The 17,741-nt window shown below is 42.9% G+C and overlaps 1 protein-coding gene across 1 annotated transcript in view; it reads left to right on the top strand.

Annotated features, from left to right (window-relative positions):
* LOC120909448 (oocyte zinc finger protein XlCOF7.1-like) overlaps window positions 1–16,623 on the top strand; it is a 34,238-nt gene extending 17,615 nt beyond the window's left edge. Inside the window, exons 6-11 of the mRNA XM_040321223.1 lie at window positions 6,203–6,340; window positions 6,480–6,671; window positions 6,967–7,033; window positions 7,152–7,249; window positions 12,784–12,907; window positions 15,247–16,623. Of these exons, the coding sequence (XP_040177157.1) occupies window positions 6,203–6,340; window positions 6,480–6,671; window positions 6,967–7,033; window positions 7,152–7,249; window positions 12,784–12,907; window positions 15,247–16,211 (1,584 nt within the window). The 3' untranslated portion in view covers window positions 16,212–16,623. The remainder of the gene's footprint in view (window positions 1–6,202; window positions 6,341–6,479; window positions 6,672–6,966; window positions 7,034–7,151; window positions 7,250–12,783; window positions 12,908–15,246) is intronic.
* The last annotated feature ends 1,118 nt before the right edge of the window (window positions 16,624–17,741 follow it).

Raw genomic sequence — 17,741 nt, 5'->3', positions numbered from 1 at the left:
CAAAGCTTCCTCTGATTGGCCAAGGTGGAGAGGCAGGCGGATGACCTCCAAAACAATTTCAAGTTATAGCAAAGCTGCAGTTAGGCTTTCTAGTTCCCTGGAGGCAGTTTGCAATCTCTCGTACTTGCGCACGCACAGAGGCGGTGGGGTTCCCCGATGGAGGACTGCTGGATCCCTGCGGCGTGTGTGTGTGCGCGCACAAGGGAGCCCATAATATAACTCGGGATTTACCAAGTTAAAATGTTTTATAAATGTAAAAACGTATAAACTTGCAACTTTTTTGGTTTCTGTTCTTTTTTGCTGTGTGGGTTTTTTATTTTTATTTTTTTACATGATTTTGTAATTTTTTAAGGTGTGACATGTTTGGTATCTACTTACTCAACACAACCTCAACTTTAATATATTAATTTTTTTGTTAAAATATAATGGTAATATTTGTGTGCACTCAAATCCAGGATCGATGAACGGTGGTGAGAGGGGGAATTTTTTTTTTTTAACTACCACCATTTTATTCTCCGGGTTCTTTCCCTTGGGAAATATTGTTGTTTTCACTAAGCCTTAGGCCTAAAATGTGCAAAAAAAAAAAAAACTGTAAATGGGTTATTAGACTGAATCATGTCTTTCTGTGGAGCTCTGATGATTCTCAGTCAGCTTTGCTTATTAAACAGTGAAGTTCAGAGATGGTGCCTCCGGTTGTCTGTTACTTGGCTGCACGCTCTGCGCCTGTTATGCTGTGTGGGAGGGGTCGGAGTACCGAGGAATCGGTCATTATTAGTCCTTGTTGGTGGATCTGACCATCTGAGGACACTGAATGGGAGATTTGCTGGAGAACAAAGACTGGAGCAGCTGTGCATGGCAACCAATCGGCTTCTTTCTTCAGCTTGTTCAGTTGAGCTTTAAAAATGAAAGCTAGAAGCTGATTGGTTCTGCTCTGTGTTGGGGTGTAGATGGTATTTTATGATTCTGAGCCGTCCCATATTTTTGGCGGGAACTACTCCGGGCAGTAGACGTTGTATGAGGGCGATCCGCCACCGTGTTAATTTAAGAGGGTCCCTCCACCCAGAAGTGGTTGGTGGACACTGAAGGGTTCACATTGAGGGGTTCCCACCCTCCCTGTGCTGAGTTCCTGGGTCTGTACACCTGCTGTACCCATTATGAGGGGTTCCCATTGGGTCTGTACACCTGGGCCCATTGTGAAGGGTTCCCGCCATCCTTGTGCGGAGTTCCTGGGTCTGTACACCCGCTGTGCCCATTATGAGTGGTTCCCACTATCCCTGTGCCGAGTTCCTGGCTCTGTACACCCGCTGTGCCCATTTTAGGGGTTCCCACCATCCCTGTGCCAAGTTCCTGGATCTGTACACCCGCTGTACCCATTATGAAGGGTTCCCACCATCCCTGTGCCAAGTTCCTGGGTCTGTACACCCGCTGTGCCCATTTTGAGGGGTTCCCATTGGGTCTGTACACCTGGGCCCATTGTGAAGGGTTCCCGCCATCCTTGTGCCGAGTTCCTGGGTCTGTACACCTGCTGTGCCCAATATGAGAGGTTCCCACCATCCCTGTGTAGAGTTCCTGGGTCTGTACACCCGCTGTGCCCATTATGAGGGGTTCCCACCATCCCTGTGCCGAGTTCCTGGGTCTGTACACCTGCTGTGCCCATTTTGAGGGGTTCCCACTTGGTCTTTACACCTGCTGTGCCCATTATGAGAGGTTCCCACCATCCCTGTGTAGAGTTCCTGGGTCTGTACACCCGCTGTGCCCATTATGAGGGGTTCCCACCATCCCTGTGCCAAGTTCCTGGGTCTGTACACCTGCTGTGCCCAATATGAGAGGTTCCCGCCATCCCTGTGCCGAGTTCCTGGGTCTGTACACCCGCTGTGCCCATTTTGAGGGGTTCCCATTGGGTCTGTACACCCGCTGTGCACATTTTGAGGGGTTCCCATTGGGTCTGTACACCTGTGCCCATTTTGGGGTGTTCCCACTATCCCTGTGCCGAGTTCCTGGGTCTGTACACCTACTGTGCCCATTTTGAGGGGTTCCCATTGGGTCTGTACACCCGCTGTGCCCATTGTGAAGGGTTCCCGCCATCCTTGTGCCGAGTTCCCGGGTCTGTACACCTGCTGTGCCCATTATGAGGGGTTCTAACCATCCCTGTGCCGAGTTCCTGGGTCTGTACACCTACTGTGCCCATTTTGAGGGGTTCCCATTGGGTCTGTACACCCGCTGTGCCCATTGTGAAGGGTTCCCGCCATCCTTGTGCCGAGTTCCCGGGTCTGTACACCCGCTGTGCCCATTATGAGGGGTTCCCATTGGGTCTGTACACCTGGGCCCATTGTGAAGGGTTCCCGCCATTCTTGTGCCGATTTCCTGGGTCTGTACACCCGCTGTGCCCATTTTGGGGTGTTCCCACTATCCCTGTGCTGAGTCGTAGGTAAAATAACGGGGGAAGGGCAAGATCACGTAAAGCTTACGCTGTTCGGGAAACAGATTTGTGAATTTATGGCGGGGAGATCACACTACAAGGCTTGTAAAGGGAAGACTCCGCCTACCAGGCTGAAATATCATTTTTTGGGTGTGTCATGCTGTCCTTTTCGCAGCATGTTGGTATTGTGTAACCACGCCCCCCCTGCGTTAAAATATTACGCTAATGGTTACACAAATTCATCTTTATTGGTGTATAAATAGTGTCTTCTCTTACTTTTTGATTTTATATATCTAAATGTATATAAATATATCTATAAAACGGGTAACAATAATCACTATTGTAGATAATGAGTGATAAGGATTCAGGTCACCGTCTCTCTCCGGCGCTCTCTCTCCGAGTCCGGGGGTTCCCTCTCTGAGAGGATTATAGCGGCGTGGGCGGGGCGGCTGGGAGGAGCCTCCGCGCTTCTGAGTCGCTCCGCCTCGCTTGCCCTCACTCTTCATGGCCGCCCGCCACTTCCGCCCTTTCTTTTCTTGACACACACACACACACACCATCTGCGTTCCAAGCCGTGCGCTTCCGGTCCTTGCGTTTCAGCCAGGTGCCCGGAAGCAATAGTTCCGGGGTGAGGAGTTTCGGCTGTTGGATGGGGAGGAAGAAGAAAGAGGAGGCTGCAGGTATTCTGCATGCATTGTATGATGGGAGGGTGAGAGGAGCTGAGGAAGTGGAGGGGGATGTTCTTTTATTATTAATGAAGTGTGTGATCAGGCTGGAGGGAGGGGTCACCTCCTCCCTGTGTGTGGTGACAGCTTTCCCTGTATGGGGGACACAGGGCAGGAGCCCACCATACATCCCAGGAGCTGACACTCTAATCACACTTTGCAATGGGGGGGGGGGGGGGTGTTCAGAATAATTTTCCCCAATGTGTTCAGTCATTCATTCCATCCCTTCTCCACCCATCATAGGGGGAAAGATTTCCTCATCGCACACATAAGGATGGGATTTATCTCTCTCGTACCACATCCCAGATAATTATAAATTATGATAAAATAATGTATATACTAAAAAAAAAAAAAAATGTAGTAATTTTATAAAATAACAAAATGTGTGTATGTGTGTGTGTGTTGTGTTTTTTTTTTTTTTTATATATATATATATTACACATACCATCACATCACATCTCACACACACATTAGCTATTAAACATAAAAAAAAAAATGTACTAATCGAATTAGTATGTGTGATAGATATAAAATTATATATATAATTTTAGATCACACACTAACTCGGTTAGCTATTAAACATTAAAAAAAATATATAATATATTAAAATAATAATTGTGTGTGTGTGTGTATATATATATATATATATATATATATATATATATATATATATATATATATATATATATATATATATATACCTTTTTTGTTACTTTTATAAATAATAAAAAAAATTGTAATTATATACAGTATTTTATCATAATTTTTAATCATCTCGGATGTGGTACGAGAGATAAATCCCATCGTTATTATAATGTGTACGATGAGGAGAAATATATATAATGGAATCGACTGGGATGTGGTATACATTATTTATTTAAATTGTGCAATTATAAAAATATTGTGTATGTATAATAAAATGGTGATAGATATATATATATAATTTTTTTTTTTTTTTTAAAAGCTAACCTAGTTCTTATATATAGATAAAAATAGTGTGTGTACACACACACACACACACACACACACACAATATAAAAAGTCTACACACCCCTGTTGAAATGTCAGGTGTCGGCCATCGCGGTGATCGGTGGTGCGGTGTGTCAGTCTGACACACCGCTACACCAATCTCGTTAAAGAGCCTCTGACGTTAATCGGCTTTTTCTCACTCGTGCCAGAGGAGAACTGATCGGCGGCTCTCCTGACGGGGCGCAGCCCCCCCCCCCCCATGGATGCCCACACTGGACCACCAGGGAAGCCGTCAGGGCCACCAAGGAAGCCCCCAACATGTGGACGTACCCCATGGCCATCCACATATGCAAAAAATGCGCCCAATATATGCCAATCAGTGCCCACAAATGGGCACTGACTGGCAACATGGATCAGACAAGTGATGCCCATCAGTGCCATCTCATCAGTGCCCGTCAGTGCAGCCATATCGGTGAACATCATTGAAAACGTATTTACCAAAAGAATTAACAGAAACCAAAAAAAAAATCCTTTTTAGAAAGATGGGGGAATAAAAGAAAAAAATATTCTGTCTTTAAAAAAAAAATACAGAACATTTAGAAGAGGGGGGGGGGGATTTATTTTATTCATAATTTTTTAACCACTTCAATACCAGGCACTTGTACGTCTTCCTGCCCAAGCCAATTTTCAGCGCTGTTGCAATTGGAAAGACAATTGCGCAGTCATGCAATACTGTACCCAAAAACATTTTTTATAAATTTTTCCCCACAAATAGAGCTTTCTTTTGGTGTAATTTGATCACCTCTGCGATTATTTATTTTTTAATTATTTTTTTTTTTTTTAGTTCTCTCTCTCCCTTTTTTTTTTTTTAATTAGTTTCGCCCAAAAAAAAAGTTTTCAAAAAAAATAGCAGAGGTGATAAAATTACACTAAAAGAAAGCTCTATTTGTGGGGAAAAATTGATAAAAAATGTTTTTGGGTACAGTATTGCATGACTGCGTAATTGTCTTTCCTAATTGCAACAGCGCTGAAAATTGGCTTGGGCAGGAAGGCGTACAAGTGTCTGGTATTGAAATGGTTAAATTATGAAAAATTCCTAAAAATGGAACTTCCGCTTAACCCACTCCTCGCCCCCTTACATGCCACATTTGGCATGTAATTTTTTTTGGGGAGGGAGTCCCCCACTCCCTCCCCAAAAAAATTACAGGAGAAGGGGACTTCCTGTCCCACTTCCTCCTTCCGCCGAGGGGCTGGAAAGGCGAATAGCTTAATCGCCTTTTCACAGCCCCTCCCTGTAGGTGAGCGCCTGTCCAATCGGACGGCGCCGCTCGCGCATGCACACTGCCGCTCGCGCATGCGCAGTGGGTGCCCGGCCGTGAAGCCGAAAGCTGTCACTGCCGGGTGCCCACACTAAGAATGGGGCGAGGAGCGGAGCCCTGGCCGGCGCGTCGCTGGACCCGTGGAGCAGGTGAGTGTTTGTTTATTAAAAGCCAGCAGCTACACTTTTTGTAGCTGCTGACTTTTAATAAACTTAAAAAAAAGATCTGTGTGGCTGGTCTTGTGACCATGACAGCACAGCCAGGTCCTTGACTTCCAGTGAAGTGGCTGCGCGCCCCTGGGTTGCTGATTGGACAGTAAAGGAGCAGGGTGTGGATGAGTTAGGGTTCAGCTCTTGTGACCATGTTCCTGGGCACATGCGCATTGCAAGAGTGCCTGGTTGGCCCCTAGTGTAGTGCCCCCCTTCCTCCCCTGTGCAGGGGAATACGGACAGAAGGTGGATATGAAGATGGACTTGGGCACTTACACTATTTGTAGTTCCAATCTCTACCCGCTCAGTCTTGGCTATGGCTGATATGATCCTCCTCCCCTTCCTAAGTTTTCGGAGGTGAGGATGGGATTCTCCCACCCCTATATTTTCTCCCCCCCCCCCCCTCTGTACATAAAGTGTTGATGATAATGATGTATGTTTTACAAACACAATCATCTTCTTTGTCCAAATTATAAAAATAAAACGCCGTCCTTTTTAATGTCATTTTATCCATATAGTGACTCCAATGTCTAAACCAGCAAATGTATCGTCTTCTTCCAGGACGACATGGAATGCATCGACCTGACTCTTCCAAAAAAGGGAAACCAGGAGAAGAGTCATGTGATCGAGGAAAGGGATGAGATGACCGAGAGGTTATTGAACCTCAGCCTGGAGATCATCTACCTGCTGACCGGAGAGGTGAGGAGGATTCTGGGAGGTCACATGACATCACTCTTATCTCTATTAATAAAACACACACCTGACCGGAGAGGTGAGGAGGATTCTGGGATGTCGTCCTTCTGTATATTTTATACTATTCATTTTTTTTACTTGCCAGGATTGTATAGTTTTGAGGAAGACCTCAGGAGAGCTTCTGACCTCCAGAAACCGCAGCCAGACTTCGAGTGCATGGAGCAGGAGCCAGAGCCCAGACACGGTGCCTTCTCCTCTCTCTCTGGTTAATAAGAATAATAAGGAACAGAAGATCTTAGAAGTCACCCACAAGATCATTGAGGTGCTGACTGGAGAGGTGAGTTGTACCAGGAATTACGGGGCGTCTTTGCTGAGCTTGATTTATGGTAGGACAATGATAACTGGTTGACCGTTGTGGCGATTGGAGCATACAGAGGACACAGTTCTGGAGATCAGTTCCCAGTTCTGAGCCATTTATGATGAGATCTAAGATTCCTGAAAGTATATTGTGTCCAGACCAGAAGATCTGGTGCCAACTCTAAATAGGGAAAGACATTGCTAGGAGCAGTATTGAAATATGTGAAGCACAGTTGTCATGATTAAAGGTCACCAGGTTGTCCTCTTCTCTGCAGGTATGGGGGTCTGACGATGACTACAAAGAAGAGGTTATCCAGGATCACCACTCTGTTTCCTCGTCAGGTAAGAGGGGAATTTGGAGAGTCCACCTAGATCCCCCCCCCCATCATTTGATAAAACGCATGGAAACAATGTATTCAGTCAGTGTGTGTGTGTGTGTGTGTGTGTGTTTTTCCTACAGATGGATCCAGTAACGTAGTTTCACAAGAGGAATCTCCCAATCCTCATTTTTCCCGGGACTGTATAGACGTTCGTCATGGTGTCACACGGTTTTATCAGGTGGGTACTCTACTTCCTCTGAATCCTACACGATCTTCCATTATCCGCCGGTACAATCTTATTTTTGAATGACCACTTAAAGAAGGGCTACAGCCCCCCCCCCCCCCCCCCAAATAATTAAAAGTCAACATCTACAAATACTGTAGCTGCTGATTTTTAATATTAGGGCACTTGCCTGTTCAGGAATCCCATTGTGTCCTCACCCAAGTAAATTTTTTGATACGCTATCTGATGCCGGCGCAGCCATCGTGACTACGGGAAACCGGCAGTGAAGCCTTTGCCACCAATTTCCTCCTGCGCTTGTGCTGAACTTTGAGAATTGTTTGGCTGAAGAAGAAATGTTAGGAGGGGTTTGACATTAAATGAGCCGAAAGTGGGAGCAGGTACCTGTCGAAGCCAGGTATCCGCTTCCGTCTCAAAAGGTGCTAAATATGGCAGTGGAGGGAGGGTGGGGAGGAAGACGAGCGGAGCTTCCCCTTTTGGGTGGAGCGCTGATTGCTGACCAGCAATGTACCCGTACGTTGCTGGTCTTCCAAGAGTTATACTGGGATTATGCTTGCAGTTGCAGGCATCATCCCAGTACTGTTTAATTATTTTTTTTGAGCTGGTGGTCAGCTCTAGGAAAGCAATTCTAGCAGCTAACTACCCGCTGGATTGCTTTTACAGGCAGCGGGAGAGGATTTTACCCCTTCTCTTTTCCTGCCACCCTCTGTAGCTTGCTCGGGCTTGCCCGAGTGTCCAGCCAGTACGTCCGTCAGCTGGCCGGACAGCCGAGCAAAGCTGGGATTGGCTCTCCGCTATGGTAACCCAGGAGCGATGACCCCAACATTTTTTAGAGCAGTTTGTAGCCATTGCACAGTTGTGCGTAATTTTAAAGTGTGACATGTTGGGTATCTATTTACTCGCCGTAACGTATATTTTACAAAAAAATTGGGTTATGTATTTTGTGTGTGTGGGGTTCCCCCCCCCCCCCAAAAAAAAATTCAGTTTGAAAAACCTACATAAATTGCAAAACCCACCTTTTTTTTTTCGCTAGGGCCCCAGCTTAAAAACGAAAAATAAATATTTAAATATATAGTAAAATATATATGTTTGGGGGTTCCAACTAATTTTCTATCAAAATTACAGATTTTTTACATGTAAACAAAAGCACCTGAAAAAGGCCTGAGGGTCAGGCGGCTAAGGGTCCTTTCACACGTGCGGACCGTTCGTCCGTTTTTTCATACGTCCGTTTACGGACTGCAATGCTTTCCAATGTTTGAGGATAAATTTTCGCGCCAAAGGAATGTGGAACATATAGACTTGAAATTTACAATAAAATGGAAAATAAAGCTGCTCCCCTAAAAATATAAGAGGGCAATACCTCATTAAATTTAGTGAATGTGTGATAGGTAGGGGGCGCTATTTTAACAAAATATGTGTCTTGGCTAAATGACAAAAATAATGTTAGACGAAAAATCTATTCGATAGGTGATAGCAATTACAAAACTCATGTGATATCAATTAAAAAATAAACAAACACATATCAACCAAAACTAAATTGCAAAGACCTAGTTAGATCAATAGTGAAAGAAAAAAGATTCACAAGAGAACCTCTATTGGAAGAGTGATGTGCTCCCAAAACCATAAATCAAAAAAAATATATATAATTTTAGTGATGATGATAATGTCCATATATTTCTATAATAGTGGTGAACCACTAGTAAATACAGGAGTGAATCTTTGCAATGGTCCAGAAAGTAAACATGCAATCTTCTCATGGACAGCAGTGCTTCAAAATCCTTCCACCAATTCCGCAAAACGACACCCAAAAGTGTAAATAATAAATGCGCTTACCAAAGCGCTTTGACTCCTTTAGCTAAAAAGAGAGTCAAACACGCTTGTGCAGTTGTTAATGTCTGCAAACATATAGTGCGTCCTCCAGTGGTTGACACAGGCAAATCTTCTCCCAGTAATCTCAAGAATGGAATACAAAACAGAAAAACTCCATAGTGCAACCGGTTTTTATTTTAAAAATAATAAAACAAATCATGGGCCAAGTGGCCACTTACATTAAAAGGTGCCCATCCCGGCACTGGGTCTGCGGGCCTTTAAATAGAGGAGGTAGCAACCTCAATTTGCGTGTGGCGTGTGTCTCCTCTCGCCTCGCCAGCTCACAAGGGTCGGATGATGGGAGGTAAGTAAAAAGCGTGACCAGGCTACGCCGCCGACGATCGTTTCGTATAAACGTCTTCAGGGGGGCGTGCCTGGTCACTGGGGTCACGTTTACTTGTTTTGGAGAAACCGGAAGTATTCACCTTGATTGACACACAATCTGGCCAGTTACAGCGCGGTTGCGGTCAGAATGAAACCCGGAAATGGCCGAAGCTGATGGACAGATGCTGCAGCCAATTGCAGCGCAGTATCAAGACACTGGGAAACGGAAGGACAGAAAAATGATTGACACAGATTCTGGCCATTCACAGCGCAGTCCCAGTGTTGGCTTCAGCACTTACATCTTAAAATTTGTTAATGAAAAAAACGACATTGCCTAACAACAATATCTAATCATAAATAACTTATTTCCTGATGTTAAACAAATTATCTCCTCAATCTCTATCTAAGGAACGATGAGAATGTAATTTTAAACATATGACGGCGATTCGATTAAAAAAATAAATAATAAGATATATTGGATTGAAAAATGGCTGTCTTCTAATAAAAATCCACAAGATGGCACCCTATAATTCATTAGGAGAAACACACCAAATTGTATGGCAGAATATGTTGGAGTATTTTAAAATTTAAAGACAACAAAATCTTATTAAGTCCCATTGTCAAAAAATGATAAAGTATATATATCTAGCTAGTTTGCTCCATAAAGGAAAAAAAAAAAAATATATATATATATATATATATATATATATATATATATATATATATATATATATATATATATATATATATATATATATATATATATGTGTGTGTGTGTGTGTGTGTGTGTGTGTGTGTGTATATATATATATATATATATATATATATATATATATATATATATATATATATATATATGTATATATAATATATATTCGTGATATTACACATATGACTATATTATATATATATGTGGAGAGAGATAAAGGGGGCCCGCAAAAGGGTGAATTGGCCTGACAAACTGACTCGCATGGATGAATGTGGTAAATCTAGACCATAACATTAATACAAATTATTGGCCCCAAATTAAGGATACAAAGATTGAAAAGATGGACCTATTGGACTGTGTAAACATCAAGGAAGGAGCATGCACAAGGCTCAGTCATTAGATAAAAAACAGTTGAGATCGAGTTCGATGTTAAGGCCCAGGGGCTGCATACTTCTGAGCTTATGCAACCACATGGTCTCATTCTGAGAGATAGCTCTTCTCATATGAGTGCCCCGCCAGTGGTTTGATATCCTGTCAATTCCATAGAACTGACAGAGAGATGGATCACTTTGATGATATTTTTCGAAGTGTCTAGACACACTGTGATTTGGAAATTTCTTTTTTATATTCGCTAAATGTTCATTTATCCTCACTCTAAGTTTACGAGTGGTACGACCCACGTACTGGAGCGAGCAAGGGCACTCCAGGACGTAGGTGACATGATCAGAATTGCAGGTGATCAATGGTTTGATTTTAAACTTTTCTTTAGTTACATTAGACTGAAAATGTGTTCTTTTCTTTATGGCTCCAGGTTTTCTTGTAGTCTGACAGGCCTTACAGCGTGTACAATGATGGAAGCCAGAGCCATCTAGGAAAGTACTCAATTTTTTGGGGGGATCTGGTACATTTTGGGCTAACCGGTTTCTAAGCCCCGGAGCTCTTCTGTATATGAATTTTGGTTTTGATGCGATCAATGTCATCAAGTCAGGATCTTTAAGGAGTAGTGGCCAGTGCCTTTTAAATATGATCTCTACCTGACGATATTGTCGATGAAATCCTGAGATGAAAGGAACTTGGCTCTCAAATAACTTTTTTGGCTTGGTGATAAGTAGAGATTCTCTTTCCATTCCAGACACTTGGGTCAATACTTTATTTAAATTTGCTTCAGAATAGCCTTTTTCTAGGAATTTACTTGTCAATACTTCTGCTTGTGCCTCAAAATCCCTTTGTGTGGCACAATTGCGTCTGAGACGCATGTATTGGCCTTTAGGAATGGCTCCTACCCACTGGGGGTGGTGACAACTAGTAGTTGGCACAAAGCCATTCCTATCGGTTGCTTTGAAGTATGTTTTTGTTTCAAATATGGTTTAATTTTTTGTAATGGTGAGATCTAGGTAGTTCACTGTCTCCATACTAGTCTCAGCTGTGAATTTAAGGCTATACTTGTTGGCATTCATCTGGGCAAGAAAAACTTTTAAACTACTAGCTGAACCTTCCCAAAAAAGGATCACATCGTCTATATATCTCCGGTAGAAACATAAAGACTGATTTTGGTTAGAAAAAATGCTTTCGTGTTCCCATTTATTGAGAACTACATTGGCTACACTGGGAGCGTATCTTGAGATTACTGGGAGAAGATTTGCCTGTGTCAACCACTGGAGGACGCACTATATGTTTGCAGACATTAACAACTGCACAAGCGTGTTTGACTCTCTTTTTAGCTAAAGGAGTCAAAGCGCTTTGGTAAGCGCATTTATTATTTACACTTTTGGGTGTCGTTTTGCGGAATTGGTGGAAGGATTTTGAAGCACTGCTGTCCATGAGAAGATTGCATGTTTACTTTCTGGACCATTGCAAAGATTCACTCCTGTATTTACTAGTGGTTCACCACTATTATAGAAATATATGGACATTATCATCATCACTAAAATTATATATATTTTTTTTGATTTATGGTTTTGGGAGCACATCACTCTTCCAATAGAGGTTCTCTTGTGAATCTTTTTTCTTTCACTATTGATCTAACTAGGTCTTTGCAATTTAGTTTTGGTTGATATGTGTTTGTTTATTTTTTAATTGATATCACATGAGTTTTGTAATTGCTATCACCTATCGAATAGATTTTTCGTCTAACATTATTTTTGTCATTTAGCCAAGACACATATTTTGTTAAAATAGCGCCCCCTACCTATCACACAATGCTTTCCAATGGGATAGCGTACGTTAGCGGATGAGCATCCGTTAACATCCGTCTCCGTTAAGCTCCGTTTTTTTGAACGGAAGAAAACCCAATTTTTCTTCCATCAAAAAAACGGAACGGACGAAAAACGGATGTTAGCGGACGATCCGTTTAACATCCGATCCGCTAACATCCGTTTTTCATCAAAATATGTAACAAAAATAAAGTTCTAACAAAAAAAAAACCGGATTGAAAAACGGATGACAACTGATGAAAAACGGATCAACTGATGATAAAAAACGGATCTAAAAAACGGTCCGCACGTGTGAAAGGACCCTTAGACCATTCTCCTTCACATGATGTGAGATCGTAAAAGTCTCTGATATCGAAGACCTCGAGTCTTCTGATAATCTGTATTAACAAAGCCTTTTTATTTCCTGAAATCTACAGGACGAGCACGTAGGCGATTTTAAGATTTTTGTCAAACAAGAAAAGAAAGAAGAGCAAGGGGCGGATGATGAAGTCATTCACGTGACAATCAAAGAGGAAGAGTATCCACCGGATATTGGCATAGGTAAGCGATGAGCAGTAGACTTGAAAAATTCCTAATCGTTCCATCTGGAATAATCTAGACACTTCTGTCTGCAAAAATTATGCCAACAGTTCATGGGCCTTCAGTTGAGCCTCTTGTGGTGGTGCTATTTTATGTATATTGTTTAGTATAACTGTCCCTGTCCCATGTGTTCGTTGGGTCTCCATAGAAAATGTGGTCATTGTAGATGGAAGCTTACTCACTTGACTTTTTTTTTTTTTTTGCCTATCCTTTGTGGTTTTTCATTTTGGTGGGATTGTTTATTGGATGTGAGAATGTTTTGTAGCTTTGTAAGACTTGCCCAACATCAGCTGTACAAGTGATCAGCGGGTATAGCTGGTTAGTGTAGCTTCAACTATAGCAGCCATTATCCCCTTAAGGCAAACGGACCTATGAGTACTTGGGTTTCCTCCAGGTGTTACTACATGATGCTACACTATCTGGCCAGTTAGCTGGAGCTGAGCAAGGGTAGAACAACACTACCTGTGGTTCAGGAAGGTACAGCTGTCCTCAGAGGATGGCAGGCCATGTGCCTCAGCTGGAGAGTAATCAAAGTAAAGTGGCAAGGGGTAGGTCCCGGGCAGCAGGCAAACATGGGGTCAGTAAACGGCCAAGGGGTCGGTCCAGGCAGCACAGACATGCCCGGTCTGTAAATAGGCAAGGATCAGTCCAGACGGCAGGCAAGAGACCGGGTCAATTAACAAATAATGGTCAGTCCAGGCAGCAAGCAAAAGACGTGATCTGTCAGTATGCAAGTACTAGTACAGGCAGCAGGCAAGAGATGTGGTCTGTCGGTGGGAGAAGGTCGATCCAGGCAGCAGGCAAGGGACAAGTTTGGTGATTAAGCAATGGTCGGTTCAGGCAACGAGCAAAAGAGTGATATGGCAGTAGGCAAGTACTGGTACAGGCAGCAGACAAGAGACATGGAGGGGGGGGGGGGGGGGTTATTTAGGAAAGGCAAATCCACCTTGCACTTGAAATTGCACTGGATCCCTGAGGCCAGTTGGAAATTTAGTTAGGAGGTCCTGAGATAACTCTGATTTGGATCTTGTTCACTGGCAGTTCTAGTATATGGACCCAAGAGAGTAGTGAATGTTGGTTATATATTCGCTTTCAATCACTCGTACTTGTATGTCTATTTTCATGGCAATGACAAAAGATGTTCTTTTTTTATTGTATTCTTTTGAAACTTTAATAAAAATATTAGGAAATGAAATTGCACTGAAAGTGCAGTCGCTGTAAATCTGAGGGATAGATCTGAAACGAGGGGAAGCTCTGCTGATTTTATTATCCAATCATGTGCAAGCTAAAATGCTGTTTATTTTCCTTGCATGTCCCCCTCGGATCTACAGCGACTGCACTTCCAGTGCAATTTCAAGTGCACTTGTAGTTTGCACTTGTAGTTTGCACTTGTAGTGCAAAGTGGATTCGCCTTTCGTAAATAACCCCCATGGACTGTCAGTCGGAAAAGTTCAGTCCAGGTGGCAGGCAAGGGATATGGTCAATGCAGGCAGCAAGCAAAAGTCCTGGTCCAGGCAGCAGGCAAGAGACATGGTCCGTAAATGGGCAAGATTCCGATAACAGGTAGGTCAGGCTTGAGATACAAAAATAGCAGCTAGAGGAGCACATGGAGAGACCTATTACAAGTGTTGGGCTCAGGGTCGGCGAAGGTAAATTGAGTATCGGCAGACAAAAGGCCAATGGAAGGCAAGAAGGGAGGGGTATGCTACAGGTGTTACCAAGCTGTAGAACACAGAGTGTTAGAAAATTCCAGATGTGGTCATGTTGCCATGAAACTGGACAGTCAGGCCTCCCAAGACCCATAGGAAGCCAGAAGGTTGAGCCCAAAGTGTATCTATGTTGCCTGGGCAACAGAATGCTGAGCAGGTCGATCAGCATGGGACCGAAATAAGTCTTTACAGTGGCCAACATGAGTTTTGGCATTTCTCGCAGAGCTGTGTGGCCTACAAACCAGTAGAAATTTAGCAATGGCCATAGGCCAGTCTTGTGTAAATCAGGTTGGCTTTCCAAGGTTGTCTACAAAGTTTAAACGCTACTTGTGTGGTAGGAATCAGGTTTCAGGTCAACCAGATTGGCTTTCTATAGAGTTACAGTGCTACATCCCTGCTCAGCATGGTTGGCATTTGTAATGATATTTACTCTACATTGGTAAATGTTTTGGCCACCCAGGCATGGTTTGATGGCTTTCTTCACCTTTTTGACCATATGACAAATGCTATCTGATGAGGTTAAATGTAAGTGATCTCTTGACTTGAGTTGACCCTAATTTTTTATTTTTTTTTGCTATCTGCATCCACTAGATGGTCGCCGTATCCGTCGGACCGCGGAGGGCTGTCTGATCTTATCTTGCGACATGGAGAACGACGTAGTGCAGGATTCTCCGGAAGAAGAGGACGATGAGGAGGACGAGGAAGAGGAAGATAACCCAGTCACCATAGACGTACAACCGGAGGACTGCACAGAGAAAGCCCTTGATCTATCCAACACTGGGGGATCCTCCCCTGAAATCATTACACACACGGTGGGAAACATAGTCCTGAATCCCAATTTCGACGGGTTTTACGTCGAAAAGCCTAAACCCAGACAGAAGAGGACACCACAGCCCAAGCCCCCACCCCAACCCAAAGTCCGCCGACGGAAGACTCCCGTGGACGAGAAGCGATTCCAGTGCTGCGAGTGTGGCAAGTTCTTCCCACACAAATCCTATTTGATCAAGCACGAGCGTTCTCACACGGGCGAGAAGCCTTTCATCTGCTCCGAGTGCGGCAAATGCTTTACGGACAACTCTGGCCTGATGAAGCACGTCAGGATCCATTTGACCGAAAGGCCGTACCAGTGCTGTTCGTGCGGGAAGGGCTTCACGTACAAGGCCGATCTCATTAAACACGAGAGGATCCACACCGGAGAGAAACCATTCCCGTGCTCCAAATGCGGCAAATGCTTCACAGACAAATCGGGCCGCGCCAAGCACGAGAGAATCCACTCTGGCGAGAAGCCCTTTCCCTGCCCCATTTGCGGCAAGTGCTTTTCCCGGAAGTCGCACATGGCCAAGCATCAGATCATCCACACGGGCGAAAAGCCGTTCCTGTGCCAGGAGTGCGGGCGGTGCTTCGGGCGCAAGTCCCACCTCACCAACCACCAGATCCTTCACCGGGGGGAGAAGCCGTACATGTGCCCCGAATGCGGCAAGTGTTTCGCCCAGAGGCCGGGCCTCATCATCCACCGCAAAATTCACAAGCCAAAAGTTGTCCCCCCTGTCAGTTGAGGCCAAGGACAGTAGGGGGGGATGGGGGGGTGGACGGGGTTGTGCTTTTAGCGATACCGAGCGGTAGAACACATAGAAATCATGCTCTGTACTAACGCAATATCACATTTATCAACCTTTCACATCAACAACGACCGAACGGCGCTGTCATAATCGGTCCGGAGAAAAATAAAAATCATCCATTCGCAAGACCCGTGCGTAGTTATACTGTATAGGCCTTCAGCATCCTTTTTTCTAATAATCGTAAAAAAAAAACACCATTCAATGCCAATCAAATCCAAATTATAATTTTTTTAAATGGGGGATTTTCATCTTTTTTTTTTTTTTTTTTTTTTTTGAATGGAGTTCCATAAATCACAAAATATATGGTTGATTTTGAGCAGAATCTTTCAAGTGCAATTTTTTTTTTTTTTATTTAAATATCATGGACACAAGTGATTATTTGAGAAACGGTTAAGTATGATGGTAGGAATTATTTGTATTTCTTACCATCAAACATGTGCTATTTTTTTTTTTTTGTAGTCTAATTTATTCAGTTTGATTACTATAAAAAAAATGTTACCATATTGGGGGGAAAAAAGTACATTGTATTTTAACAATCATATATTTGCACTTTACCTAGTGCAGTGTATTAGTTTTTATTATCTAGGAAAAAATTATACACATGCTATAATTAATTTTTTTAATTTTTTTTTTCCTTGATTGATTTTCCGGTTAGCAAGTTGGAAAAGTTAAATTGTATAAATTTAACAAAATACCAGTTTACCTTAACATGAAAGCCTACCTGACGCAGGCTTGTACAATTCTGCCATTAAACCGGAAACGAAAAATTCTACATTTCTTGCTAAGCTTCTCCTTTTTTGGGTAGTTTGGTGTCTCATAACCGTAGTTGGAACTTGTCTCCTCTTCTCTTAACAGTTGAAAGTTTGTTTAATCGCGATTCTGATGGCTCAACATATTCGGGAAGCAACTTGTACAGACTTTGGGGGGTGGGGTGGGGGGTTGCGCGGGAGGGCGTTCTTTGCTTCGGTTTTTGGGTGTTTGGGGGGGGATCATTCTTACTCTAGCATCGGTAGTATTTATTTACAGTGACTTCTTGCATTTCAAGAAATAAAAACTGTATTATATAATTGCACCCTTCATTTTATTTTTTCTTTATAAAATTAAAAAATGTTAAAAAAATTAATAAAAAAATCCTCAGGTGATCTAGATTTGTACTAAAATTATTTTAGCATTGTAAAAATCATTTAAAAAATTAAACCACTACAAAAGAAGAAAAATTCTAATTTAAGGACCGCTTGTTTTGTCATTTTACTGACCCTGGATGCCATTCCCCCTTCTTTTTTTTTTTTTTTTTTTTTTTATATATATATATATATATATATAATCTGCCTAGAAAATGTTTGTATGTGCAATATAAAACCGTGTAAACTTTGCATTGCATACTAGCACACTCTGAAAGACTTTCCTTGAAACTAAGCCCTCCAGCGGTGTGCAGTCACTGCTATAGAGGCTTCCATCTTCACCCGA

This window comes from Rana temporaria, chromosome 8 (assembly GCF_905171775.1).
Source record: "Rana temporaria chromosome 8, aRanTem1.1, whole genome shotgun sequence".
Lineage (NCBI taxonomy): Eukaryota > Metazoa > Chordata > Amphibia > Anura > Ranidae > Rana > Rana temporaria.
This window is presented reverse-complemented; position numbering and strand designations above follow the sequence as displayed.